At 57.1% G+C, this 27984-nt stretch overlaps 1 protein-coding gene across 1 annotated transcript; it reads left to right on the top strand.

Annotated features, from left to right (window-relative positions):
• The first annotated feature begins 878 nt into the window (after positions 1–878).
• SLC6A17 (solute carrier family 6 member 17) lies at positions 879–22720 on the top strand. Its single transcript, XM_021527633.4, has 12 exons — positions 879–1010; positions 7825–8220; positions 13757–13914; positions 14117–14243; positions 15198–15379; positions 17641–17751; positions 18739–18980; positions 19275–19467; positions 19809–20001; positions 20500–20659; positions 21133–21295; positions 21826–22720. The coding sequence occupies exons 2-12, from the start codon at positions 7935–7937 to the stop codon at positions 22192–22194; spliced, it is 2184 nt and encodes a 727-aa protein (XP_021383308.2). The 5' UTR covers positions 879–1010; positions 7825–7934; the 3' UTR covers positions 22195–22720.
• The last annotated feature ends 5264 nt before the right edge of the window (positions 22721–27984 follow it).

Below are 27984 nucleotides of genomic sequence, written 5' to 3'. Positions count from 1 at the left end.
CCTCAGAAATTGGAGTGACAGGACAGGGGGAATGGGCTCGCACTGTAAATGGGGAATTTTGGTTAGATATTAGAAAAAAGTCCTGCCCTGTGAGGGTGTGATTCCCTGGCACAGGTGCCCAGAGCAGCTGTGGCTGCCCCTGGATCCCTGGCAGTGCCCAAGGCCAGGCTGGACAGGGTTTGGAGCAGCCTGGACAGTGGAAGGTGTTCCTGCCATGGGACGAGGTGGCCATCAAATTCCCTCCCAATGCAAACCATCCTACAAGTCGTTGATAATAAATCAGGAAAAGGGGTGCCCAAACCCCCCAAACACTCCCTCCCCCGGGGGAAGCAGCAGCCGGGAGGCCCCTCCTGGGGCCTTTCTTGAGGGGCATTTGAAAGGGGTTTTATTTGCCCCACAGCAAAACCAGACCCACCCCTTTGTGTCAGGACTGGATGCTATTTTTTTTTTTTTTTGAATGCGAGAGCCTCCCTCGGAGCAGGGGGGGTGGCCCGGCACCCCAGCTTTGACGCGCAGCCCTGGTGACTCAAGCCTGCGTCAGGGGCTGCGTGTCCCTTCGCGTTGATTTTTTTTTTTTTTTTTGTCATTTTCTTTCTTTCTTTCTTTCTTTTTTTGAATTTGCTATCCCCTTCCTTTCTTTATTTCCCGGAGCCGCGCGGAGTTGCCTCCCTCCGGCGAAGGCGAGCGGGGCCGGGCGAGCCCAGCGCGCATCACCGGGCGGCGGCGGGCGGGGGGACCGGAGCGGAGCCGGCGGCGCCTCGGAGCCTCGCTCGGAGCCTCGCTCGGAGCTTTCCCGGCCTCCGCTCGCCTTTCCCCGCCGCTCCCGCTCCCGTTCGCCCGGCTCCCCGCAGCAGCGGCAGCCTCGGACCGGCCCCGCCGCCCCCCGCACCGGAGCGGGGGGAAGCCGGGTGATTCCTGCCGGGAATTTGCGCCGTTTCCTCCGGGACCGGGCCGGCTTCTCCTGGAATCGGGTCGGTTTCATCCTCCCAGGGAGCCGCAGCAGCGCCGAGGTGAGGATGCTCGCCCCGTCCCCGCTCCGGGCTCTCGCTGCGGGCCCCGGGTGCCCCCTCCCCAGCGGGGGCTTTTTGGGGGGAAGATGCTCGGGGCCAGGCTGAGGTGAATGGAGGGGACAGCCCAGCCTGGAGGCATCAGCCGTGGCCCTCAGGGTGGTGGCATGCAGGGCTGGGGGGACATTTGGAGACAGCAGACGGCTGGAGGCACTCCAGGGGCTGGGGGGTGACCGCCGGGGGTGGCCCTGGGCTCCTGCCCGGCTCCTGCTGCTGGGGGGCTCATCCCGTTTGAGGATGGGTGGAAATGCAGCCTCCAGGTTGACCTTGACAATAACATTGGGAGAGGAGAAAGCACTGGGCTGCAATGAATGTTTCAGTCCTGGTCCCCGGAGTGGTGGGGAGGTTTTGCCCCTTCTTTTATCTTTGTGCTGCTCCTTGAGTGTGGATGCTTGGGTTTGAGGTAGAAAATGGGGCTCGGGGTCCTGGTTTTGTGAAATTCCCAGGATTGGGTGTGGGGAGCCCTTGGCCCCCTCTGTGTATGCTGGATCCACCCAAGGTGTGTTTTCTGAGCTGGCCTCTTGGTCAGGTCCGAATTTCCATCACTCCAGGAATGGGGGGCTCAAACCAGCTGAGAAATCTGCTCCCAGCCCTTTGTAGAGGACCCAGAAGGTGAAATCCTGCCTCCTGGGTCACGCCTTGTGTCTGAAGCACCTGAGGTTCGAATCCATCAGGAGCTGATGCAACTATTTCTGGTCTTGGTAGGAAAAAAACCTGGAGCAGCGCGGCAGCGGAGCTATTCTCAGCAGGGTGGAGAGTTCCTTGTGAATATTTCTCCAGAGGTGTCAGGACTAGGTCAAGGAACGTGGCTGGGGGTGTGACTGCTCCAAGGGAAATAAAATGTGGGTCTGAGCTGTCCACTGGGAGAGACTGGAGGTGGCTCTGCTGAAACCAGTGGGAATAAAAGGGTTCAGTTTAAATCTGGAGTGACTCCACTGCTACTTCAGGCTTGCAGAGAGCAGGAATCTGGAATTATACCAGAGCTGGAGTGATGAGGATCAGATTTACCCCAAATCAGATGCTGCCCTGCACACGTCCAGGTGAAATCATTGCAGGCCTGTTTTACCCCATCCCGGGCTGGGTTTGGATTTGTTTTGTTTACAAACGGAGCAGCAGCTTCATGAATTACAGCAGGGAAAAGCAGCGCTCACGGCGGGGTTTGGATGCTGCCCGTTTGCTGCTTTTCAGGATAAATCTTGGTTGGTTCGGGGCTCGTTCGGTGACCTTTGGCTGGAGTGGGTGAGTTACAATGGCTCACTGAGGTCTAAGTGGAAAACGATCATCTGGTGAATCAAACCGAGCCCTGGAGGGATCATATGATGGTTGCCTCTGCTCTGGTGTCACGTTCTTGCAGCTGTGTGTGTTTTCATGCCACCAAATGAGAGATGAAAGGAGCCCCAAGCCCAGGGATGCACGGGAACCCGAGTGCCAGGGCCGCTCCTCCGCCCGTGACCCACCGACAAAACCCTTCCGGAGCTTTCCTGGCACCTTCGGGGACAAGAGCCATGGAACGTGCCAGCCGTGTCCCCTGAGGTGGGCCAGCACCCGGCTGGGCTGGGCACAGCAGGCGGGGCTGGTGCAGAAGAGGATTTGGGGATATTTTTAACATCTGGCTGCTGGAGGAGCCAGCGGTGGGTGTAAGACAGAAGCGGGGGCAGCTCTGATTCATCGGCGCTCCTGTGTCACGATGCTGAAGCGGGACGGGCTTTGCCCGGGGGGAGCGGGAGCGGCCCCAGCCCCTCCGGGGGAAGTGCCGGCTGCCAGGGGCCCCGCTGCCCCCAGCCCCGGCCCGCAGGTGTCCCCGTGCTCCCTCACCTCGTCACACGGACCCCATCTGCGGTTTGTGCCTCCCCAGGGCTGGGCGTGAGGAGGGGAGAGCCCTGGTGGCACCGAGTCACCCGTGCACGGGCTGAGAGCTGGGTGCTAATTAGCAGGGCTCATTTCAACGAGGGCACAATGCGAGCAGCCCTAATGAGCCCAGCCGGAGGCCGAGCAGGGAGGAGCAAAGCCCAGCATGGAGCAGATGTAAGATGGAGGGGACTTGGACCAGCCTTGGCTGGTGGAAAAGGGAGCTTTGTGTGGTGGAGGCTACGGGAAGGTCCTCGGAGCAGGGCATGGGTGGTCAGAGCTGCAAAAACTCTGCCTTGGGCAAAAACCTCTTCTTGGGGCTTTGAGGAGAAGTTTGGCTGCTGGGGAGGGTCCTGCCCTCGGTTTCCTGAGGTTTGGAAGAGCGGGATGCTGCCCAAAGGACCAGCTCTGCCAGGGCCAGCCCCGGCCCACCACAGAGGCTCTCCCGACCTCGGGAGCAGCAGGAAGGGGCCTGGAGCTGCTTCTCTCACCACTTGGGCTCAAAGTGGGATGTGCATCCAATCTCCTGCCCCTGGCTCTTGGCTGTGCAGCGCAGAGGGACGACGGGAGGGATCCGAGGTCCTTCCCTCCTCCTCTGCTTCCCGGTGACCTTGGATCTGTCCCCTCTCCTCCCTGCTCCCCACCTCCCCGAGCAGCCTTGCCCTGGGTGCAGGATTTCCCCGGCTCTGTGTGTGTCGGGGAGGATGAGGAGCTGCAAATTGATGCTCAGATCTCCCAGCCCGAAGCTGAGAGTAGATTTCCACCTCCTGATTCCTGGTTCCTCTGTCCCCACTCCTCCCTCCTTTCCCTGCTCTGTGACCTTGATGGGGTGAGCTGGACCTTTCCAGGCCTGGTGAGCTGGATGTTTCACCAGGAACATCTCTCCCCTCTCCTTTAGGAGCTGTGGGGGATTTCTGTGCAAGCTGAAGGTGGAGAAATGGTAATGGTGGGGCAAGGAAGGACCAGCAGAGAGTCCCCAGGGGGTGAAATGCTAATTTTTAATTCACCCAACCTCATCTTGTGGCTTTTCCTGCCTCAGTTTCTCCTTTCTGGACCCAAACAAGGGATGAACATAGAATTTGGACAGAGGGGAGATTCCACTGTGCCCCATTATTTGGACCCAGAGCACGTTTGCTGCCAGTGGCTGCCCTCCTTGGCTTCTGCTGTAAATCCCCATCTCCTCCCTGCCTTGCCCTGCACTCCCAGGCCCGGCTGAAAGCTTTGCTGACACATTTCCAGCCTGCTTATTGCTCCCCAGCTGCCTTCCCAAGAAAGCGAGGATGGGCTGAGGCAGGACACGTGGCTTGGAGCCTCCCTCCTCCCCTGACCCCTTGGTGATGCTGCTGGCAGGGCTGGGGGTGTGGGGGCTCTTCACTCATCCCAAATAGCAGCTTTTCCCCATGGCTGCTTTTGGGATCCATGGGAGCCTCTGAGCAGGGATTGAACCCCCTGGGTGTGACAGGGCAGGAGCTTCTCCGTCCCTGCCCAGTCCCACGTGCCTTGGATCCTGCAGTGGTGGTTCCCATGCCAGCCCAAAGGGATGAGGTGCTTGGGGTCACCCTGTGCCACCTGGACAGGAGGACAGGGCTGGGGACTGTCACCCTGTGCCAGCAGGAGCCCTGGCCTGGGCACAGGGCTCAGGGAATGTGGTGCTGTCAGAGGAGTTAAATATGAAGGTTTCACTGGGGCCAGGGAAGGGGGAATCCCATCCAAGGACACCCCCAGGGACACGGAGCAGGACGAGGGGAGTTATCCCCAGTGCCTCCCCTTGTAGTGCCTGCTCAGCCACACCAGCACTGAGCACAGCACAGGCTGGTCCCTCCCAGGCTCCTGCTGTGGGAAAAGCCACCTTCCCTCTCCAGCTGGGTGGCACCAGCGCTGGTTTTACCTGGGCAAAGCTGTGGGTGCAAAGGCAGCCCTGGTCTGGCAGCGTGAGTGAGCCATGGGCTCTGAAAGACCCTAATCTGTCTTCTAAAGAGAGAGAAAAAATGCACATTTAAGAAAATTAAGGTCACGGGGACTAAGTAAACAAGCTGAATCTCCATCTGTCAGTGACAAGGGTTTTCTATCTCGCTCCAGCCCGGAAAGCTCCTGGTTGTCAGCTGATCTGCCTTGTCTTTCTCACAGGGTGGTTGTTATTTTTGGCAGATGATTTTTTGATTAAATTCCCTTTTCTACCAAAGGAATGCACAGAAATACCTTTCTCAGATGGGTTTGGACTGTGCTTTTTCATTTGAGGGCACAGACCTCGGGGCTGATGCAAAAGGCTGGGAAATGAAGAGGAAGAGCCCTGCTGACCTCGCTGTCCCTGGCCCGTGTTCCTGTGCTGTGTGGGTTGGTGGCTTCGTGCAGGCTCTGCCTGGGCTCAGCTCCCATTCCCAGCAGGGATGGGGATGGTGAAGGCTGGGTGTGCTCACGGAATTGGGAATGATCCTCTCTCCTTCAGGCCTGGATCTCTGCCAGGCAGCAGCACCGTGCCCAGGCTGGGGCTGAGCCATGGGGAGGCAGCAGGAGCTCCCCAGACCAGCCACGGGGACACTGCCAGAGCCATCCCAGCACCAAGATCTGCATCTCTGCTATGGTTTTCCTCTCTGGTTTAGTTTGGGCACATCTCCCACGGGAAGGGATTCTTGTACCTGCCCTTCTCCTGCCAGTGTTTAGAGAGCCCGTCCCATGCCAGTAAAGCAGCCAAGCAGCCCTGCTGATCTCCCAAATCCTTTGGGAATTTTGCTGTCTGGAGTGTCCTCCAAGGCTCTGAGAGCCTCTGGGGCTTTGTGGGTGCTGGAAGGACCCTGCTCCTCCAGGATCTGTGTTCTGGTGCCTCTCAGCTCCTCAGAACAACTCGGGGGGGACCTAAACCGAGGAGGGGAATGGGCTGAGATGCAGAGGGATGCTGTGGGGTCAGTGTCACTCCATGGTGCTGGCCGGGCTCAGCACCCCCTGCCCTGGAGCTGGGCACCTCCAAGGGCTTGGGGCGTCCCAGGAAAGCTGTTTGTGTTCCCTCCCATGGGCCGCTGCACTCTGGGGGCTTGGCCAGTACATCTGGGTCTTCTTGGCTCTCTCCCTAACCCTAAAAAATAATTTAGAGATCCTAAAGAGATACTTTAGAGAATCCTAGGAGATACTTTAGCCCCAAGCCCGAGTCGTCCTGGCGCTCTGGAGGAGCTGCTGAGCAGACGGGGAGCAGCAAAGAGCTCGGGGGTGATTGAGCCAGGTCTGCACAAATCCCACAGAGCCCGAGCCAGCCCCGATGGAAATCCTGCCCGGGACGGGGCCGTGCCGTGCTCTGTGCCCATCCCGAGCCGGCCGAGGATGCTCCGGCCCCGGGCAGTGAGGGTGGCGTGAACGAGCCCTCGTTAGGACATCAAACCTCGTTAGGAAATCAAACCTCGTTAGGAATCGCTGGCCTCGGCTTGAAAAAATAACTCAAGCGGTTTCTCCGGAGGAGCCGGATCCAGGAAAGATGCGGAGCCGAGAAGGTTGCCTGGCAACGGATGCAGCCGACAGTTGAAAATAGATTTTTTTTTACGTATAGGAACAGGGCCTGGCAGAGGGAGAACTTCCGTCAGGGGTGAGGAAACACCAAGGTGAGGGTGGGTGAGGGGGAGGCTTCCTGCTCCTGGGCTGGGATGAGGATGGGCTTTGCTACCAGGGCTGAACCCACTGCCCCGAAAAGGGATGGGTCTGTGGGCTGAGCTGGATCAAAAATGTCCAAAAGGAAAGGAGCTGGGAATGGCTCTGGAAAAGCCCCCAGGGTGGGAGGAGGTGGCGCTGCTGCCCAGCTGGGGTGGGTCAGGGCTCTGAGCACAGCACCTCTGCTCTGCCACCAGCTGGGAGCAGAGATGGAGGGCACAGGAAAGAAGGATGTGTAGCTCCTCAGGAGAGTCACTTTTCCAAGCTGAGGGATTTATTGTGGGAGTCCTGTGGTTTTTTTCCCCCACCTGATGTAGTGGATTTGCCCATCTGACCCCAGTTCTCCCAGTATGGAAAGGAAGGACACGGTGCTCTCCCAGTTTGGGGATCCCCAGCCCAGTGGAGCAGATTTCCACAATGTCCCCAAGATTTTTAAGGCAGGGGAGTAACCTGCAGGGCTGGGCTGGGTTCTGAGCACCTCCTGAGGTGCTTCTGTGCAGGATCACTCCTCCTGACCCACGCTGAAGGCTGGGAGAGTGAAGGGGCCAGGGTTGATGGCTTTGCCTTGGCTGCTGCTGTTTTTGCAGCTGTTATCTGCCGCCAAGCTGCCTGGGGAGATTTAGGGTCAGGCTCCAAGGTTTTTAAGTCACTCCTGATAACTTCCTGGGATGCAGAGATAGCCTGGGCATTTGTCACTGTCCCCTGAGCGCTTCCAAGCTGTCGTGGAGCGAAGCGTGGGCTGTGCTGATGGCCAGGAGGGGAAGGAGCAGGACAGGCAGGGCAGAGGCTGGATTTGGTGTCAGCCCTTGTGGGGTTCAGCTGCTGGGCTGGAGGTGTTAGAGGGGAGAAGAGGTGTCACAGTGATGTGAGCTGTCGTCACTGTCACTGTCCCCTGGAGCCCAGGGAAATTCCTCTCTCTGGAACACAGGAGGCTCTTCTCCATGAATGAGAGCAGCTGGGGCTGCCCCTGGATCCCTGGCAGTGTCCCAGGCCAGGCTGGACAGGGCTTGGAGCAGCCTGGGACAGTGGGAGGTGTCTCTGCACATGGCAGGGGTGGGGTTGGATGAGCTTTAAGGTCCCTTCCCACCCAAACCATCCTGGCACTCCATAATTCTCAACCAGAACACTGCTTCTGGAGCAGGAGACCCTCCAGGCTCAGATGCAGGTCCCAGACACGGGGGGATGGCCACCCTTTGCTCCTGCTGCTGCCAGTCCCACCAGGCCACCTGGGGATCAGAGAAACCCAGCTGAGCCCAGCTGACCCTTCCCCACCCAGGTCCTGCTGATGAAGAGGAGGTGAGGCCCGAGCTGCAGCTCACCCCCTGTGCTGTTCCCTGCGGGACCTTCATCCCCTTCCCTCAGCCCGTCGCGCCCGGGGCCGCCCCGATGCCGAAGAACAGCAAGGTGACGCAGCGGGAGCACAGCAGCGAGCATGTCACCGAGTCGGTGGCCGACCTGCTGGCCCACCAGGAGCCCGTGGACTACAAACGCAGCGTCCTAAACGTGACGGGGGAGGCGTGGGACAAGCAGAAGGAGGGAGACGAGGAGCTGGACGCGGAGAACCGGCCGGCCTGGAACAGCAAGCTGCAGTACATCCTGGCGCAGATCGGCTACTCCGTGGGGCTGGGCAACGTCTGGCGCTTCCCCTACCTCTGCCAGAAGAATGGAGGAGGTGAGAGATGGGGCAGGGCTGGGATCAGCCCTTGGAGAAGGGGGTGAGACCCAAGCCTGCCTCGCTGCCTGTTGGGGTGTGGATTCCGGAGAGGATGGGGGGGATTTGGGATCTAGAATGGGTGATTTGGTCTCTGGAATGGGTGATTTGGGCCTTAGTTTGGGTTCTAGAACGGGTGATTTGGGCTCTAGAAGGGGTGATTTGGGTTCTGGAATGGGTGATTTGGGCCCTAGAATGGGTGATTTGGGCCTTAGTTTGGGCTCTAGAATGGGTGATTGGGCCTTAGAATGGTTGATTTGGGCTCTGGAATGGGTGATTTGGGCTCTAGAATGAATTATTTGGGCTCTAGAATGGGCGATTTGGGCTCTAGCATGGGTGATTTGGGCCCTAGAATTGGTTATTTGGTCTCTGGAATGGGTGATTTGGGTCTTAGTTTGGGTTCTAGAATGGGCGATTTGGGTTCTGGAATGGGTGATTTGGGCCCTAGAATGGTTGATTTGGGTTCTAGAATGGGCGATTTGGGCTCTGGAATGGGTGATATGGGCCCTAGCATGGGTGATTTGGGCTCTGGAATGGGTGATATGGGCCCTAGCATGGGTGATTTGGGCCCTAGAATTGGTTATTTGGTCTCTGGAATGGGTGATTTGGGTCTTAGTTTGGGTTCTAGAATGGGTGATTTGGGCTCTGGAATGGGTGATTTGGGCTCTGAAGGGGGAAAGGGCTGCTAGAAGTTGTGCTGAGATGTGGAAATCTCCAGGCTGGCTTCTTCCTAAAGAGTGTCCACCCGCTTGCTCCAAAGCCACGGTGAATCCCAGGTTGGGAGCCAGGATTTCTGGCTGCTGCCCCCGATTCCTGCTGGGAATATTTATTTGCTGGTGCCTAATGGGAACCAGGCCTAAAAAGGGAAGAGAGAGTCCCTCCATTTCCCTGGGTCCTTGAAGCCACATTTTGTGGAACTGGGCGTGTCCATCCTCAATTGGTCACTCCAAGTGTCAATATCCAGCTGTCCTAGTTTAGGGCAAATTTGGGGAAAACCCTCTGGAAGGAGCTCCCAAAAAACAAACCCCCATGGCCCCTCCCCACCCACCTGGTTTGGGAAAAGATTTTCTCTGAGAGAAGTGGAAAAGAACCTTTTTATTAACAAACAAAACACTCCCCAGCACAAAAAAAAAAAAAAAAATTAAAAACCCAGATGACAACAAAACTCTTTCACCACTCTGAAGAGATGACAAATCCAAAAGTCTCTCCTGGGAGTGGTCACCTGGGTCTGGGCGCTGGGGATTGCTCTGGGCACTGGGGACGGCTGCTGCAGATCACAGAGCGCAGGCTCCCGGTGCTCCTCAGTGTTTCCAGGTCCCAGTCCGGAGCAGGTTGGAGTGATATTCAGGAAAGGGAAAGGGGAAAAAATAGTCCAGGGAAAGAATTGGACTGCTGAGCTAAACTAACTAGGAAGCAAAGGTAAAAGCAGAAGCAAGCAAAGCGAGCCAGCCAACACTGGCCTCTTCTAGACAGCAGACCATGGGAGAGGTGAGCCGGCTGATAACAAGGCAAAACAAACCTTCACCTTCACTTTCAGAGTCAGTTCTGAAAGCACAGAACAGAATATCAAACATAACCAGAACAACACGACTGGAGATACAAACACCATAACGTCACCCTAGGGCACCAAGCCTGACCCCTGACTGGATTGACCTGTTCCTTCCGAGAAAATTCTTTTTCCACGTCAAACCATGACATTCCCAAATCCTCCTTGCCCTTGCCTCCAGCCTTCTCTCATCCCACTCCTGCCTCCTCCTTGGGCTTCCAAGAGCAGCCCAGAGGGTCAGGCCTTTCCCAGCTGTGCTGAGCTCCACCACCCATCATGACGCTGGTGACAGAGCGGCTCCTCATCAATAATCCAAACCCAGTCCCTTCCCACATTGCAGGGAGCCAGGACAGTGCCCCCATCCCCTGAGCTCTCGTGTTCCCACTGTTCCATCCTTTGTCCTGTAGCTGCCGAACCTACGGCACTCCCAAGAATTCAAACCTCTCCGGCGTCACGTCAGGATGAGTCACTTTGCCAACAAGACCTGTGCTGTCAGCACGCTCCTCCCTCCTCCCGGGGCTGCTCACGCCCCGTTCCCTCCCTCCCACTCGGGATTGTTATAAATGAAAATTTGTCCAGCCAAATCAATATGAAAAAATTAAATATTTATTTTGTAATCCATTTCTATCTATCCAGCCACAAGGAAAGAACAGAGCCAAGCCCGGGGTCAGCCCTGGGTGTGCCACAAGGAGTCAGCCTCAGCAGAGGTTTTCCCCTGTGCCCACACACCTCCATCCTGGCACAAGAGGTTTTTATAGGGAAAATTCCGCCTGAGGCCAAGATTTCAGCAATCAGTCTTTTCTTCTATTCAGAGTCGATATGTTAATAAGATTCTCTTTTTTTGGTGATGAGGGAGAACAATTCAGTGTCTGGAGTTGTTGAATCCCTTGATGAAATTTTCGGGAAGGCTGCATTCACATGGATCTGCCTGAGGATTTCCATGAGATCCATCTCGGGTCGTTCAGGCCATGATCAGCACCTGGGGTTTCCGTATCTCCCCAGCCATGGCCCATCTCATCTCCTGGGGAGCTGCACCTTCTTACTTGTAAATCAGTTTTCAATATACACCCAGTCTCCCTGCGAGGGTGGGCGGGAAATCCTAATACAAACGTGGATACTCTAACAAACATTCAATATCACATATATCATATTAGAAATGGTGTGAATTATATCCACTACACGGAACAGGATGGAGCTGGCTGTGCCTGGCTCCTGCATCCCAGCACCTCCCCCTGCCCGGCTCCAGCTCAGCTCCGGCACAGCACAGCTCTTCACGGTGTGTGTGTCCCAAATTCAGGGCTGGGAGAGGTCAGCACAGCCCTGCTGGCTTCACTACACAGCTGCCCACAGCTGGCCTCTGATTGCCAAGGAAGTTTTCCCCATTAAATGAGATTTAGAACCAGATTTCCCCATTAAATGGGATTTTAGAACCAGAGGTTGGATAACCAGCATCCTTCTTGACAAGGATTAACTCAGCTGTGCTTCAGTTTCCCCATGCCACAGCAATCCTAAATTAACCATAATTAGTGCAATCAATGAAAAATCCTCAGCTTAGGCTGAGCTCTCTGCTGTCCTGGGTATTTGGGGGGTTTTGGCCTCAGCTGGGCAGACGCTGGGTGACAGGAGCTGCAACTGGTATTCCCAGACTGGGATTACTCCTGGTGTATTCCTCAAATCCAGGGCTGAACTTGCTGTCTGTATGTGGGGGGCATTAAAGAAGTGCTTTTGGACACAACACCAGATGGGATGTGGAACGGGGATGGGAACTGAGGCAGCACAGCCCTGACGCTGCTGCAGCAGAGGAGATGAGCAATGGGTTTGACCCACCCTGTGCTGGGATCTGGGGGCACCGAGCCAGGCAGGGACTGGGACAAGCAGCTGCTTTTAGGAGCTCCTTGCTGTGATAGAACATCTTTCTGCAGCAGGACTTAAAATAAAAGGCTTTACAAGCTGCCCCAACCATTGCCACTATCCCATGGATGGGGAAACTGAGGCACGGAGCTGGGAACTGGCTTGAGCAGCAGCTTGCTGGGCTTTGCTGGGTTTTTCTTTTGCCCAAGTGGCATCACCTGCCTGTCCCATGGGGCAGACACCGATTCCCTGCCTTTTCCTCCTGCCGTGTCGATCCCTCCTGGCTGGGATTCGCACCAGGCCTGAGGCTGCTGCAGGTGCAGGAGCTTGGGAGGGATGGACAGCCCTTCCCTGGGTGCTCTGAGCAGCTCCAGGATGCCATGGCAGTGGCTGCTTTCTCCCCTGCTCCCCGAGCAGGTGTCTGCGGGGCAGCAGGATGGGCTGGAGCCAAATTCCCGGGGCTCGGAGTGCCGGGAGCCAGCGGGGGCTGGCAGCTCTGCCCTGGTGCTGCACAGCCGTGAGCTGCTGCTCACCTTTCCAGGCATCACGGCACAAAAATCTCCAACACGGGGCAAATTTGCATCTGAATCTGCCTCATGTCCACCTATCTGTAGGTTGAGATAGCCAGGAGAGCGTGGCAGAGATGGGATGCTCAGGATCCTTCCTGAATTTTCCTGAGCTCCAGCTCTGCTCTCTGCCTTTCCTTTTACGCTCCCTGACATTTCCCCCCCTCTCAGCCCCTAAATCATCAGGCTAGCCCAGAGATTCGAGGCTTTGAGGGGAGGAATATCAGGAGAGGCAAAGATTTCCAAAAGAGGCTCTTACCCCGATGTAGTTGTCCAGCTCTCTTTATTCTGTGATGTCCATGGGGAGAGTGGGGCAAAAAGGGGACGAACAGGAAATGTCAGGGGTTTATCCAGGCTTTGGGCAGGGAGGGCTCCTTGGCTCTCCACCAACCCTGTCAGGGCAGGAAGGAGGGTCCAGGGTTATGTGATCAGAGTCACGGGGTCCCAGGGAAGGGGGCACAGAGTGCCCATGAGCTCACTGTGACACCTCCCAATCACCCTGGCCTGCTGCACCTCAATTTCTCTCCCTACCCCCATTTTTAACACACCATCCTCACCCATGCTGGGGCTGATCTGCTTTGCTGAGTCCCTGCCTGGAGCAGCACCCCCTGCCCCAGGTCCTGCCTGGGCCCGGGGAGTGGCGGCTGTCACCGGGCCGTCAATCCAGGCGGGAATTTCGGTTGTCTTTGGACCATCTGCTGCCCTGCAGGAGCCAGGCACATTCTCCTGAGCCTGCTCCTGAGCTCCTGGCAGGAGCTGGAGCCATTCCTGAGCCGGGCGTGAGTCGTTGCATCCCTTATGGGCATTGGCTCTGCTTCGGGAGCCGCGGCTGCTCTCCAGCCCCTACAATCACACAGATCAGACATTAACCGAGTTTTGATCCAAGTCCTTTCCACTCCTCAGGCCCTGCAGGGTGGCACACGGCATGGTGGTGCTGCTGCTGGCAGTGTGGGATGTCCTGGGGGAGCAGGACGGCTCAGGAGTGTGTCCCCAGGGCTGAGCTTATGGAGGTGGCTCCCTGCACACGGAGATTTGTCTGCAAGGGTTCAGGGAGTCCTTGGGGTCAATCCCACGGGATGTACACTGGCAGGGAATGCCCCAGCCTTTGCTTCCACACGTGTTTGCTCCTCTCCACAGCTTCTCCTCTGGCCAAGCTCTGATCTGCATTCCTGGATCACAAAATCATGGAAAGGTTTGGGTTGGAAAAGCCCTCTGAGGTCATTGAGTCCAAACATCAGCCCAGCACGAGGCCACCACTAGCCCATGTCCCCAGGTGACACCCACACGGTTTTTAAAGCCTTGCAGGGATGGGGATTCCCCTGTGGCCCTGGACAGCCTGTGCCATGCCTGACCATCCTTCCCATGAAGAAATTTGTCCCAATATCCAGTCTAAGCCCCCCCGGTACAACTTGAGGCTGTTTGCAAATGAACGGATGGACCAGGCAGTGGCATTCTGCCCTGCTTGTCCCATGTCCACCTGTCCTTGGCTACACTGGAGCAGGGGCATCTGAATGACCTTTCTCTCCCCTTCCAGGTGCCTACCTGGTCCCTTACCTGGTCCTGCTCGTCATCATCGGGCTGCCGCTGTTCTTCCTGGAGCTGGCGGTGGGGCAGCGGATCCGCCGGGGCAGCATCGGCGTCTGGAATTACATCTGCCCCCGCCTGGGAGGCATCGGCTACGCCAGCTGCCTGGTGAGCTCACCCCGGGGACCCCTCGGCCCACCCGGGGACCCCCCAGCCCCAGCCCGGGCTGTGCGGGGCGAGGCAAACCTCCACGGGAGGTTCCAGAGGTCAAGAGGTGTTTTGGCAGCTCCACCCATGGCTAGAGGGTGCCCTGGGGGCATTTCACTGCCCTGCGGTGTGATGCCATGTCCTTCTCCTTCCTCCCCCCCAGGTCTGTTTTTTTGTTGGCCTCTATTACAACGTCATCATTGGCTGGAGCATCTTTTACTTCTTCAAGTCCTTCCAGTACCCCCTGCCCTGGAGCGAGTGCCCCGTCGTGAGGAACGGCTCCGTGGCCGGTGAGGCACGGGGAGCTCGGCTGGGAGGGAGCAGATCCCAGGGGAGGGGGCTGTGGGATGCTCTGGGACACTGTGGGCACTGTGGGATGCTGTGGGATGCTTTAGGGCACTGTGGGATGCTGTGGGGCACGGTGGGACACAGCATCACCCCAGCAGAAGGTGGGGCCTCAGCAGGCAGAGGTTCCTCTCTGGCCCAGCTGCCCCGACCATGTGGAGATCTCCCCCTTGGCTTGGACAGGTGTCTCCAGTGCTCTCCCTCCCCACTGGTGGGATCTGATGCCAGTTTGGGAATTCAGAGTCCCCACTGGTGGGATCTGATGCCACTTTGGGAATTTAGAGTCCCCACTGGTGGGATCTGATGCCAGTTTGGGAATTCAGAGTCCTCACTGGTGGGATCTGATGCCACTTTGGGAATTCAGAGTCCCCACTGCTGGGATCTGATCCCAGTTTGGGAATTCAGAGTCCCCACTGGTGGGATCTGATGCCACTTTGGGAATTCAGAGTCCCCACTGGTGGGATCTGATGCCACTTTGGGAATTCAGAGTCCCCACTGATGGGGTTTTCAGGCTGCCTCAGTGTCTGAGGGCAGGAGCTGACCCAGGGCTGTGGAGGGAGGCAGCGAGAGTCAGTCAGGGGCTGCTCCATTGCCTGACTGAGACACGGATGGAGCTAATGGTGTTTTATAACATCTGAGCACCAGCTTGGGACTCTCTGGCAGGTTTTATAGCAAATGAAAATGTCTCTTCTGTATTTAACATCTCATTTTCACCTGGCAGTACTTTTATGTCCTGTCTGTTCTTTTCCCTGCTAGGAATGAGCCCCATTAATTTCTGCCCCTCAGTTTCCAGAGGTGTCTCCCTTCCCCGGCTGGCTCCAGTGGGTCTTTGCCACTTGACCAGCCCAGGAGACAGTGGGTGACTCTCCCCCTCGTGCTCTCCTGCCTCTCTCCTGCAGTTGTGGAGACCGAGTGCGAGAGGAGCTCAGCCACCACCTACTTCTGGTACCGGGAGGCCCTGGACATCTCCAACTCCATCTCTGAGAGCGGGGGCCTGAACTGGAAGATGACCCTGTGTCTGCTGGTGGCCTGGAGCCTCGTTGGCTTGGCCATGATCAAAGGCATCCAGTCCTCGGGGAAGGTGAGCTTTGGTGGCCACCTGAGCCTGGTGTAGGGAACGCTGGGCTCCAGGACGGCTTGGATGGATGGAGACAAGAGATCTCTGCAGGTTTATTAGGGATGGACAAAGGTCTTGCTTGGAGCTGCCAGACACAGCACGGGGCAAGGCCTGAGGGGATGGGGAGGGGAGAGACAAGGGGTAGAGAGGATGCTCCAGGAGAGGGTGGAAGTTCCAAGAGAGGGGAAGTTCCAAGAGGGCGTCTGGCCCCTCGGAGCCCCTTATCAGGGGGTTCAAGGTGGGCTGGAACAAGACTTGGGCCAATGGGGTCACAGACACCTGATGTTTCTGGGGAGGGTTACGGTGTGGGATGAACCGTACATTTTGGGGATTGAGATGGAACAGTCCATTTGACTTTTGGACCTATCTGTAGGTAAGGGTACTGTCCAACCAGTAGGGGGGATTGTTTTCATCCTGGCTGTACTATTGTGAATCTTCTGCCAGGCAATTATATTTATCCATCCTTTCCAACAGCCTGGCTGGGCTCTGTGCTGGAAGCAGGAACCTGCCTGGACACACTGCCCTGCCCTGCCCTGGGGCACCAGAGGAATGCTGTGTCCCCTGGGATGCTCACACCAGGCCACAGCCAGGTCACCTCTGTAGAGATCCAGAACGAGATCGAAAGAGGGTGCAGGGATGAGGCTCAGTTCAGCTGACACCTGCAGCCAGGCCTCAGCCACACCAGCACAGAGAACCCCCCTGAGCTCCAGCTCTTCACAGAATTAAAGGTTGGAAAAGGCCTTTGAGGTCATCAAGTCCAGCCTGGGACCCAAGACCACCCTGCAGCCAGAGCACGGCACTGAGCACCACAGCCAGCCTTTTATTAAACACCTCCTGGGATGGTGACTCTGCCAGCTCCCTGGGCAGCCCCTTCTGATGCTCACTCATCCTGTGACAAAGATCTTCTTCCTGATGTCCAGCCTAAAGCTCCCTTTGTGCAGCTTAAGGTGTTTCCTCTTGTTTTGTCCCGGGAGCAGAGCCCGAGCCCAGCTGGCTGCGCCCTCCTCTCAGGGAGCTGTAGGGAGTGATAAAGTCACCCCCGAGCCTCCTCTTCTCCAGGCTGAGCTCCCTCAGCCCCTCCTCACAGCACTGGTGCTCCAGACCCTTCCCCAGCCTTGCTGCCCTTCTCTGGACACACCCCAGCACCTCAACATTTTTCCTAAATTGGGGACCCAGGACTGGACACAGCACTCGAGGTGTGGCCACACCAGTGCCGAGCACAGGGGAAGAATCACTGCCCTGCTCCAGCTGGCCACAGCATTCCTGAGCCAGGCCAGGAGCCACTGGCCTCCTTGGCCACCAGGGCACACTGCTGGCTCATGCCCAGCCTGCTGCTGACCAGTGCCCCCAAGTCCCTTTCTGCCTGGGCACTGTCCAGACACCGGTACCATCCTGCCCCGAGGGGTCCCACAGTTCATTCCTGGGGAGCAACCCCATCCTGGAGGGGGAAATTCTCCCTTGTCCCCTCTGTGAGCTGCCACAGGCTGGATGGGAGGGGAAATTCTCCCTTTTCTCTGTGACCTGTCCACAGGTTGGGTGGGAGGGGAAATTCTCCCTTTTCTTTGTGACCTGTCCACAGGTTGGGTGGGAGGGGAAATTCTCCCTTTTCTCTGTGAGCTGCCCACAGGCTGGATGGGAGGGGAAATTCTCCCTCTTCTCTGTGAGCTGCCACAGGTTGGGTGGGAGGGGAAATTCTCCCTTTTCTCTGTGACCTGTCCACAGGTTGGATGGGAGGGGAAATTCTCCCTTTTCTCTGTGAGCTGTCCACAGGTTGGGTGGGAGGGGAAATTCTCCCTTTTCTCTGTGAGCTGCCACAGGTTGGGTGGGAGGGGAAATTCTCCCTTTTCTCTGTGAGCTGTCCACAGGTTGGATGGGAGTGGAAATTCTCCCTTTTCTCCTCTGTGAGCTGCCACAGGTTGGGTGGGAGGGGAAATTCTCCCTTTTCTCTGTGACCTGTCCACAGGTCGGATGGGAGGGGAAATTCTCCCTTTTCTCTGTGACCTGTCCACAGGTTGGGTGGGAGGGGAAATTCTCCCTTTTCTCCTCTGTGAGCTGCCACAGGTTGGGTGGGAGGGGAAATTCTCCCTTTTCTCTGTGACCTGTCCACAGGTTGGGTGGGAGGGGAAATTCTCCCTTTTCTCTGTGAGCTGCCCACAGGTTGGGTGGGAGGGAGGCTGGCCGCGGGGCAGGGGTTGAGGCTGGGCTGTTCATCCCCCTTGCTCCAGGTGATGTACTTCAGCTCCCTCTTCCCATACGTGGTGCTCGTTTGCTTCCTGGTGCGGGGGCTGCTGCTGCGCGGGGCAGTGGACGGGATCATGCACATGTTCACACCCAAGGTGAGAGCTCCAAGCCCAGCAGACTCCAAGCAGGTTCCCCTCCTGGCTGGCCATGTCCTGTTTTCCCTTTTTCTCTTATTATTCCCCTTATTTTCCTCCCCACTCTGAAAATCAAAGTACCAGCCCCAAACGTGGGGATCCTGAGAGATCAGCAGGTGTGGAGTGGCTCCCAAAATTCAGGGTGTGGCCAGGACAGCCATGAGCCTCACAAACTCCCCATCCTCAGCTACCCAGATGCCAGGGTGGGGGGCACAGAGGTGCCCGAGGGAATATATAAATACAAAGATTTAATGGAGAGATGTTGGCTGGCAGAAAAACCTCTGCTGGTTGTATGCACTTATTAATTAACCAGCTAATTAATTAATTAAGCAGAGATGTAGATGAATCAGCTCAGCCGGCGAGGCTGTTAGAAAACATTAATTATGGTCCCTTGATGAATGATGCTGGGAGGTCTCCAGGCTGCAGCTCTGGCTCCCAGGAGAGGGGGAATGTGGCTGGGGAGGGACCAGGAGTTAAATCACCCCCCAGCCAAGATGTTTGATTCCAGAGCTCCAGGTGCTCTGGAAGCAGGAGGTGGCCAGGGGAGGATGGAGACCCATCACAGGGGGTGGTGCCCTGGGGTGGGGGACACGGACTGGGAGCTGTGCAGAGAGAGATGGAACCCCCAGTCGGGCCTCTGGGGCAGGTGGAGCCAACAGGGAAGTGGTCAGGTCAGACCTTGTCCTGACCTCTCCAAGCCTCAGTTTCCCCCTCTGCGTCAATGAGGAGGAGGATCTGTGAGTGCTGGGTAAAGCCAGAGCTGACCACGGCGGATCGTGGAATCACGGAATGGTTTGGGTTGGAAGGAGCCGTAGAGATCATTTCCTGCCACCGCCCCTCTGAAGCAGCCCACAGCTGCCCAAAATCACCTCAGCCCTTTGAAATTTACTCTGCGATGGGTTATGGGGCACCAGGCCACCTAACTCCTTCTTCTGTCTTCCCTCCAAGCTGGACAAGATGCTGGACCCCCAGGTGTGGCGCGAAGCAGCCACGCAGGTTTTCTTCGCCTTGGGCCTGGGTTTTGGGGGGGTCATCGCCTTCTCCAGCTACAACAAGCAGGACAACAACTGCCACTTTGATGCCACCCTTGTCTCCTTCATCAACTTCTTCACGTCTGTGCTGGCCACCCTGGTTGTGTTTGCTGTGCTGGGCTTCAAGGCCAACATCATGAACGAGAAATGCGTGGTGGAGTAAGATTTGTTTTGCTCTGTTTGGGGTGGGCAGGTCTTTGCTGCTGCCACTTGTGGTGGGTCTGGAGGCAGAAAAGTGCTCTGGAGCTGATGATCCTGGGCTTTGGTGGACCCAAATCCTGATGGTCAGGACCTGGATTTCCAGGGATGTACCAGTGTAGCTGAGGGAGCTGAGCATTCAGTTCCTCCAGCCTAAAACCCAGCCCCAAGATGGGTTCTTAATCTGCAGCTTGGGCGTGAATCCAATGTGCCTCAGGTGCCCGGCATCACCTGAGAGGTTCTGCTCTCCCTTAGGAACGCTGAGAAGATCTTGGGCTACCTCAACACCAACGTGCTGAGCCATGACCTCATCCCACCCCACGTGAACTTCTCCCACCTCACTGCCAAGGACTACAACGAGATGTACAGGGTGATCATGACGGTGAAGGAGGGGCACTTCAAAGAGCTGGGCCTGGATGCCTGCCTGTTGGAGGATGAACTCAACAAGGTACCTGGTGGCACTCCTGGTAGGACCAGCAGGTCACCCACCCCATTGCCTCTCCCTCTGTCAATCCTGGGCACATGGATGTGCAAAAACAACTTTTAGAGACCCTCCAGGGATGGAGAATCCAAGTCCCTGTGGTTTTACCAGCACACAGGGGTCCTTCAGGGGTGGGAGAAGCTCTGTCCAGTACAGGTCGAGCAGGGTCATCACCAGCTCATCTCCAGTACCAGACTGGGATTTTCTTTCCTTGAAGAGGGTTTGGTGAGGGAGACCTCAGAGGGCCTCAAAGTCTGTGTCCCTGACAAGTTTCTTCTCATCTTTTGGTCCTCTCCTCACCTCAACAGTCGGTGCAAGGGACTGGCCTGGCCTTCATTGCCTTCACAGAAGCCATGACCCACTTCCCGGCCTCGCCCTTCTGGTCCGTCATGTTCTTCTTGATGCTGATCAACCTGGGCTTGGGGAGCATGATCGGGACCATGTCAGGCATCACCACGCCCATCATCGACACCTTCAAGGTGCGGAAGGAAGTGTTCACAGGTGAGGTCTCTTCTCCTGCAACCTCCTTGGGAAGGGGTGGGAGGTCCCCATTGCCTTGAGGAGTCACTCCTGAAGAGTGTGGACATGGTGGGAGGTGAACTGGGCCATGCCCATGCAGGGAATGGACCTTCTGGAGGTCTTGGTGTCCTTCAGAAGGCTCTGCTGACCAGGCCCATGTAGGGAATGGACCTTCTGGAGGTCTTGATGTCCATCAGGAGGCTCTGCTGACCAGGCCCATGCAGGGAATGGACCTTCTGGAGGTCTTGGTGTCCTTCAGGAGGCTCTGCTGACCAGGCCCATGTAGGGAATGGACCTTCTGGAGGTCTTGGTGTCCTTCAGGAGGCTCTGCTGACCAGGCCCATGTAAGGAATGGACCTTCTGGAGGTCTTGGTGTCCCTCAGAGGCTCTGCTGACCAGGCCCATGTAGGGAATGGACCTTCTGCAGGTCTTGATGTCCATCAGGAGGCTCTGCTGACCAGGCCTGTTTGCTCCCCACAGTTGGTTGCTGCATCTTCGCCTTCATAGTGGGGCTGATCTTTGTGCAGCGTTCTGGAAACTACTTTGTCACCATGTTTGACGATTACTCGGCCACGCTGCCGCTCACCGTCGTGGTCATCCTGGAGAACATCGCTGTGGCCTGGATTTATGGCACCAAGAAGTAAGGAATTTCTCCAGCAAAAGGAATAACTCCTGGTGTAACTCCTGACTAAAAATCATCCTTCCATCTCTTTTCCATATGGCTTTTTCTCCAGGAGCAAATGCTCCAAGGGCAGTTATAGAGGCAGGAATTCGGTTCACCTTTATTTCCTGCTGTGCCCTGGTGTACAGCCTCTTCTCGTGGGTGTCTCCTGTTGGTTGTGATGACCCTTTTCTCTGAGGTTTCCACATCCTTCTGGAAGGGGAGGCTGTTCCCCACAGTGCTCCTTGTTCAGAAGTTGTCCAGAGCCAAGGCAGCTCTGGATAACACTCAGATGGTCTTGTCCTGAGGAGCTTTCCACAAGTTCTCCAGGCTTGAGGGGCACTGAGATGGTCAGCTGGGTTCTTCTTCAGGATCTCCCTTGAGCATCAGCAGGGAGGTTGTTTCTCACCCAGAGGTGGGCAATGTCACGATTCCACGTCTTTCCTCGGCAGGTTCATGCAGGAGCTGACGGAAATGCTGGGTTTCCGGCCCTACCAGTTCTACTACTACACCTGGAAGTACGTGTCTCCCATCTGCATGGCCGTGCTCATGACCGCCAGCATCATCCAGCTGGGAGTCAGCCCCCCGGGATACAGCGCCTGGATCAGAGAGGAGGTGAGCACAGCTCCCTCCCCTTCCCCAGCCATGCCCCAGCACAGCAGGGGCAGCTCAGAGCTGCAGACCGCTCTGTTCGTCCCAGCCTGCTCATTCCTCCGTCCTCTCCTGCTGGGTGACATTCCCACCCTGCTCACCCCTGGGAGCAGTTTGTTCACGCTGATATGGAGATATCATATCACGCTGATATGATCTCTATGTATCTCGCTGATACGGAGATATTGCTGCCCAGATATCTCCAGCCAGCTCTGCCCATGGGCTGAAGTTTGTGTTGATTTTGGTTGGCTCCCACAGCTCCAAGCTGTGCCCAGCATCCTGCGTGAAGATCCTTTCCCTCAACCTGAGCTCACCTTTGTGTGGAGGTGCAGGAGCTGGACCTGCAGGTCCAGCCTGTAGGGCTGGAGTTGGGATGTTCTGTTCTCCTGGGTCTGGAAGGATGCAGCAGGAGCTGTCTGGTGTTTTGGTGATGTTGTACCTGGTGGGCATCACCGCTGCAGCAACCCTGAGACGTTAATATCTATCTCTTCCAGGCTGCCGAAAAGTTCCTGTTCTACCCAACGTGGGCCATGGCGATCCTCATCTCCCTGATCATCCTGGCCTCCCTCCCTCTGCCTCTGGTCTTCATCCTGCGGCAGTTCCACCTGGTGTCGGATGGCTCCAACGCCCTCTCCGTCACCTACAAGAAGGGTCGGATGATGAAGGACATCTCCAACTTGGAAGACAACGATGAGACCCGCTTCATCCTGAGCAAAGTGCCCAGCGAGACGCCATCCCCCATGCCCACGCACCGCTCCTACCTGGGCCCCGGGAGCAGCTCCCCCATGGAGATGAGCGGTGCTCCCAACGGACGCTACGGGAGCGGCTACCTCCTGGCCAGCACCCCCGAGTCTGAACTGTGATGCTTGCCCGCCCACCACCCCCACCGGGAGAGGAGGGCACTGGGGAGTGGATCCTGGCTGTCCAGGCAACAGGAAAATTAATTACTAAGGGCGAAGAAGAATTATTTACTAAGATGAAGAAGAAACCCCTCTTAAAATCATAAGCAAAGCAGCCATTTCTAAGATGACATCAGGAAGAAGGGATTGCAGGAGGGGCAGGACTCCTCTGACAACCCTCGGTGGAAAGGCAGGACCCCTGGACTCACCTCCAGGGAAGGGAAAAGGAGTAAGGAACGCTGCAATACCTTTCCAAGAGTTGTTCTCATGCAGCTCAGATCTGAAGCAAAGAATCTCTCTTTTCTAAGCAGCTGATGGTTGGAACAAGGACCTGGCAGCAGGTGGGAAGCCAATCATGCTTCCTCCTGTCACCCAGCACTCCTCCCTCCCCGTCTGTTGTCCTTTAGCCGGGAGGAGTCATGGCCTTATTCCAACGAGCACAATTAATCATCGATGTTCATAGCACAAAAAGGTGCTCTTGTTGTCACCATCGTTGTTGTTGTTGTATCTCCTGTAGGGTTTTATAGCTGTGGACACACCCAAATAACCTCCCAAATTCTGACCAGGGCTGGCAGGGAGCAGCACGGGGCCAGCTGTGATGTTGGGGTGTATGAGACAGGGCATGGTGCATCCCTGGAATCTTTGTTGCCACCAGCACAGCGACGGTGGCTGGGAATTCTTTGGAGGCATGGAGAGGTCACAGCCACGGGATGGAGTAGCTGGGATGCTCCATGGGTTGGTGGTGATGGTGCTGAGTGGCAGGAGGACCCCTGAAGTGACTGTGGTGTGTGTGTGTGAGCCTGTGTGGGGTCCTGAGGGGGTTGGTGTGATGGGGGTCAGGAGTGCTCTCCTGGAATTACTCCTGATGTGGGGGATGCTCTGCCAAACCAAAATCCCTGGCCTGGTGATCATCTCCTGTCACTCTTCTCTTTAGATGTCCCAGAGGGACAAGCAGAGGAGCTGTGGGACATCCAGTCCTACCGCACTCCTGGTTTAGCTCTCAGGAAACCATACCTGACTTCCCTCCCTTGCCCGTGCCGAGGTGAGCTGGGCAGTGGTTCTCTCTGGATGTGCCTCCTCATTTCTCCTCTCCGAGCCAGGAGTTTGGCATTGCCTCCTGTCACCCCCCAGGAGCCCAGCAGCCTTTGGGGTGACCACGGGCATCTGAGGGGCAGCGGCTCCTGGGAGCCAGTGCCAGGTCCCCCCTAACCCTTGATCCAGGCTGGTGAGCCCCTGTGAGAGTCCAGGGGCCTCTATTGTGCCCATCCATGGTTTTGGGGGATCTGACTGATGTGACCTTATGTTGTTTCTCCCCAGGCTGTTTGGAAAGGGTGGGATCTTCTAGCTCTGGGTCTCTCCCTCTGGGACTGAGGTCATTTCCCTGAATCCTACCTGTAACCAAGCACTTCTGCCAAGGCTGTCAGGATAACCTGGCATCATCCCCCTTTTCCCTGGGGACATGGAAGCAGCACACTCCCCTCTGTTGCCTCCAAAGGCTGGGGGAGCGCCTCACCCTGGGTCCTGCTGGGCCTAGGCTGTGCATGAAGATCTTTCGGGCTGCTCTGAAGGCCACGTTTGTGGTGCTGGTTCATGGGCCCTTCTCTCCTCTGCTCTGCCATCAATTGCTTTTCTTCCACCTTGGTTCTCCTTGTGGCTGGAGGTGAAGGCAGGAAGCAGCTGGTCCTTCCACCACACCCCTGACTTTCAGCAGCCCTGGGGCCAGCAGCTTCCCACAGTGACATCTCTTGTGGGTGTGATCCTTTATTCACAGTCCTCTCCATGGACTTGGCTGGCGACCTGGAGACTCCTCCTGGACAATTAGCTCAAGCCCTTTGTTAAACTGTTTTTCTAGGGGGAAGATGGAGGAGCAGAATGAACCAAAGCAGCTCAGTGATGGTTCCAAGATCTGTGAGTCAGGATCAACCACGCTCCTCCAGAAGTTCCCCCTTCCTCACCCCCTCCCATGTCTTTCTCCTTCCTCTGCCCATGCAGGAGGGACAGAGAAATGTCCCCGTGGCATCATCTCTGGAAGGGAGAAGCCCAAATCCGGTAGCATTTCCCATCATCAGGCAACATGTTCCTCCCATTTCTTGTGGAGTCTATCCTCACCTGACTGGCAGAGCGGAGGATGAGTCAAATCCTTGCCCAGCATCACCCCCGACGCCCCCGAGCCCGGGGGCCGGATTCCCACCGTAGCTCCCATGGAGTTAATGGAGCAGGACACCAAAACGCTCAGCCCCACGTGCTCCCAAGGCATGATGCTCCCTGAACCCCGGGGGAAGGACCCGGCCCTCCCTCTCTCCCACCCTGTTCCCAAACCAGCCAGGGAGGAGCTCGCTTTCCTCTCTTCTTGCAGCATCAATAAGAGGCAAAGTCAATAAGAAGGTAACAAAGAAGCTATATTATATATATATATAAAATATATACAGAGAGAGGAGATGGAATAATAACCTAGAGATTCTCTATTTCTATTGTATATTTATTCTGTAAATGTCACTGTAAATGCTGTTAAATGACAAATCGTATTCCAAAGTGGCCCACGACCTATTTTCATTCCCAGTGCTGTACAGATCAATTCTCATTCTATAGCAGGGCATATTTTTACCTTTTTATTTCTTGTGTGTGGCGGGTGCACGTCCCCTTCTCCCCCCAGCCCCAGGGTGTCCAGCTGCCCTGGGGGTCCAGCAGAGAGGAGGAGGAAGAGGGACGACACCTTTACTTTTACCTGTGGAAATACTTGTGTTTCGTCGTGGCATTTGCTCGGTGTTAGACACGGGGTTGGGGGGCGGTGTGTGCGTGTGTTAGGTTTTAGGAGATCCGTGTTGTCGCCGTGGGAGCGTGCGCGTGTTCGTCCGTAGATGCCGTGCGTGGGGTGTGCGCGTGTCCGTGTGCGTGGGTGGCTTTAGGATCCACTTCTGGCTGTACTCGCTCACTTTTGGAGCCCCCGGGGGGGTTTCTCCCGCTCGCCGGGGCAGGTTCTCCCTCCACACCTTCTCGGGGTCCCAGGCTGCGGATCAGGCCGGCCCCCAGGGGTTTTTAGCCCTAGAAATCACTTCTTTTCCTCTTCTTCTGCACAGAGGCACAGGGAATAGCTGCTAGTTGTGAGCACAGGCACTTTTCAGTTTTCCTTCAGGCAGTGGGACAAAGAGGGGGGAACCGCTGCCGATATCCCTGTCCCCCCACATCAGCTCCTTGGTGGGTTCCCAGCCCAGATCCTGCTGCTCAGAGCAGTGCGGTGACCCTGGCTGAGGGATGAGGAGGTGCTGGGTAGGTCAGGAGGGGTGCAAACCCTGTTCCCTCTCTGCGGGGAGGGTGTTCAGTGGGTCTGGAGAGGGCACAGAGGAGGTTGCTGGAGGGGCAGAGCGTGTGGTGCTGGAGCTGCAGGTCCAGCCCGCAGGGCTGCAGTTGGGATGCTCTGTTCCCCAGCACCGGCCTCTGCTGCAGGGACCTCGGCCCCGGTGCAAGGCAGAGGGCATGACCAGAGCTGGGCGTCCCGTGGCTCCTTCCCCTCAATCCCTGCAAAACTGCCCCTCCCTCACCTCTCAGCTCCTGCCCACACCCTGACAGGTCACGTTCAGCCCCAGCACCTCCCAGAAGCAGCTCCCACTGCCTCCGAATGGCCCCCAGCCTTCCCGAGCGTGGGTCTCGCTGGCAGGAGCGGGGCCGGGTGGCCTCGGTGGCCGGGAGGGACGTGGCACAGCCACGGGAACACGCAGGGTGCGGCTGCTTCCCTTGGGACAAGCACAACGCTGGCGGAACCCTCCGGTAAGGTAAAGCACAGAGCTCGGAGCGGCGTCCCGCGTCCCCCGGTAGCCGCAGTCGTTCCCACGCGTGCCGGGCGGGGCCGGGCTGCGAGAGAAACCTGTAAGAGCTGTATCAGAGTCTGATTAAAAGTCTCTTCTTACCAAATCTCTCCTCACCGAGTCTCTTCTGTGCCTCTGTTTCCTTTCTTGGGGGGGCTTTGGGGTCTCTCGGAGGTTTAGGGTGGCAGAGACGCGAAGCAAAGGGCCCACGGGTGTCGGGGTCTGTCCTTCCCTGTCTGTCCCTCTATTGTCCTTCTGTCCTTCTCCCCTCATCCCTTCCTCCAGCCAGCATCAGCCCCCGCAAGGGCCTTGCTCAGAGCGAGCTGTCTGTGGGTGCTTCAGGAGGTTCTTTTCCCCCTGGGCCAGTTTGGCCAGTGCACCTTGGCTCTCCAGGCCGCGGGGACTGGGATGCTGCAGCACGGCTCCTCTGCACCACGCCCTGCCAACGGGGCTGCTGGCTTATCCCGAGTCTGGGGGCCTGGAGAGGGACCTGGGGGTTCCAGAATCCCAGGTGACTTCAGCTGCTGGGGATTAGTTTAGATTAGCAGAGGAGCAGAGCTGCCTCTTCCCTTCCTTCCCATCTCTGGTGGCTTGTTTGGCTTCTCCAGAGCTGCTTCAGGGAGCATGAGGAAGGAGGGAAGGGATCAGGAGAGAGGGATCCAGAGGAGACCCCCGCCCCGGGGATGGCATGGGGACACTGCCACGGCCAGGAGCTGAGCCTGTCCCCACGCAGGGGCAGCTGTGGGGAAGCTGGGAAGGTCTTTTGGGCACCATCTGGAGATGTTGGTGCAGCACTGACAGAACCAGAGCACACAGCCTCAAGCTGCGCCAAGGGAAATTCAGGTTGGATATTAGGAAAAGGTTTTTCATGGAAAGGGTGACAAAGCCCTGGAATGGCTGCTCAGGGAGGTGGTGGAGTCCCCATCCCTGGGTGTGTTTAAAACAAGCCTGGATGTGGCTCTGGGTGCCAGGGTGAGTTGAGCTGTTGGGGCTGGGTTGGACTCAATGATCTTGAAGGTCTCTCCCAACCTGGTGATTCTGTAATTTCTGTGATTTCTGTGATTTCTGTGACTTGGGGCAAGTGTCTGCCATGGCTGGAGGAGCAGCACTGCCCAGGGAGGGGACAGGAGGTGGCACAGGGTTATCCGTGTCCCAGCTCCCCCAGGAGTGGTGACCAGGACAGTGGGACTCGTGGGGCAGCTCTGACCTCAGCACAGCCCAGCAGGGCTGGAGCTCCCAGCGAGGGTGGTGGGACACACGTGGGCTGTCACTGCTGCGCTGAACCAGCCAACTCAGCCCAGCCTGTGCTCCCAGGGGCTGAGAGGGTCTGCAGGGGCCAGAAAATCCCAGTGCCAGGGGCTTCCTGACAAACAAACTGGAAAGGGCAATTCTGGCCCTTTGGGGGCTGGAAAAAATGATGCAGAAATGGGCCCAGATGTGGAATTTTAAGCCAAATACATTCTATTTAAAACCTCAATCAATATTGAACTTCCTGTGACAGTGAGGGAGGGAGGTTTCAGAGGCTGCAGGATGCTGCTGTCAGATGTGGGGGTGGATTTGGGGTCTCCCATCTCAAAACGGCTCTGGACCAGGCTCTGGGCACGAGGTGGGCTCGGACACGAGGTGGAGCTGCTACAGCAGCATCTGCTGTGATTCCCTGCGCACCTCGGCGAGGAGAAGGACATCCTGAGGCTTGCAGCCAGGGAGACCGAGGCACAGCCCCACCGCGGGAGCCGCTCTCGCTGCTTCCAAACCAGACAATCCCCAGCCCCCTCCCGCTCCCGGGCTGCTTTCACGGAGCCAAATTGCGGCAGCGATGCCGGGGATGGAGCCCGATGCCGGGGCCGTGCCGGGGCTGCAGCAGGACACAGGCAGCAGGACACAAGGTGGCACTGCGTGACAGAGCAGGGGACACGCCGCTCCCCACCCGGGAACCGGCGACACGGAGGGA

Source organism: Lonchura striata, chromosome 26 (assembly GCF_050655825.1).
Source record: "Lonchura striata isolate lonStrDom1 chromosome 26, ASM5065582v1, whole genome shotgun sequence".
In the NCBI taxonomy this organism is placed as follows: Eukaryota; Metazoa; Chordata; class Aves; order Passeriformes; family Estrildidae; genus Lonchura; species Lonchura striata.
The sequence above is the reverse complement of the archived record's forward strand: the minus strand, read 5'-3'. Positions and strand labels throughout refer to the sequence as shown.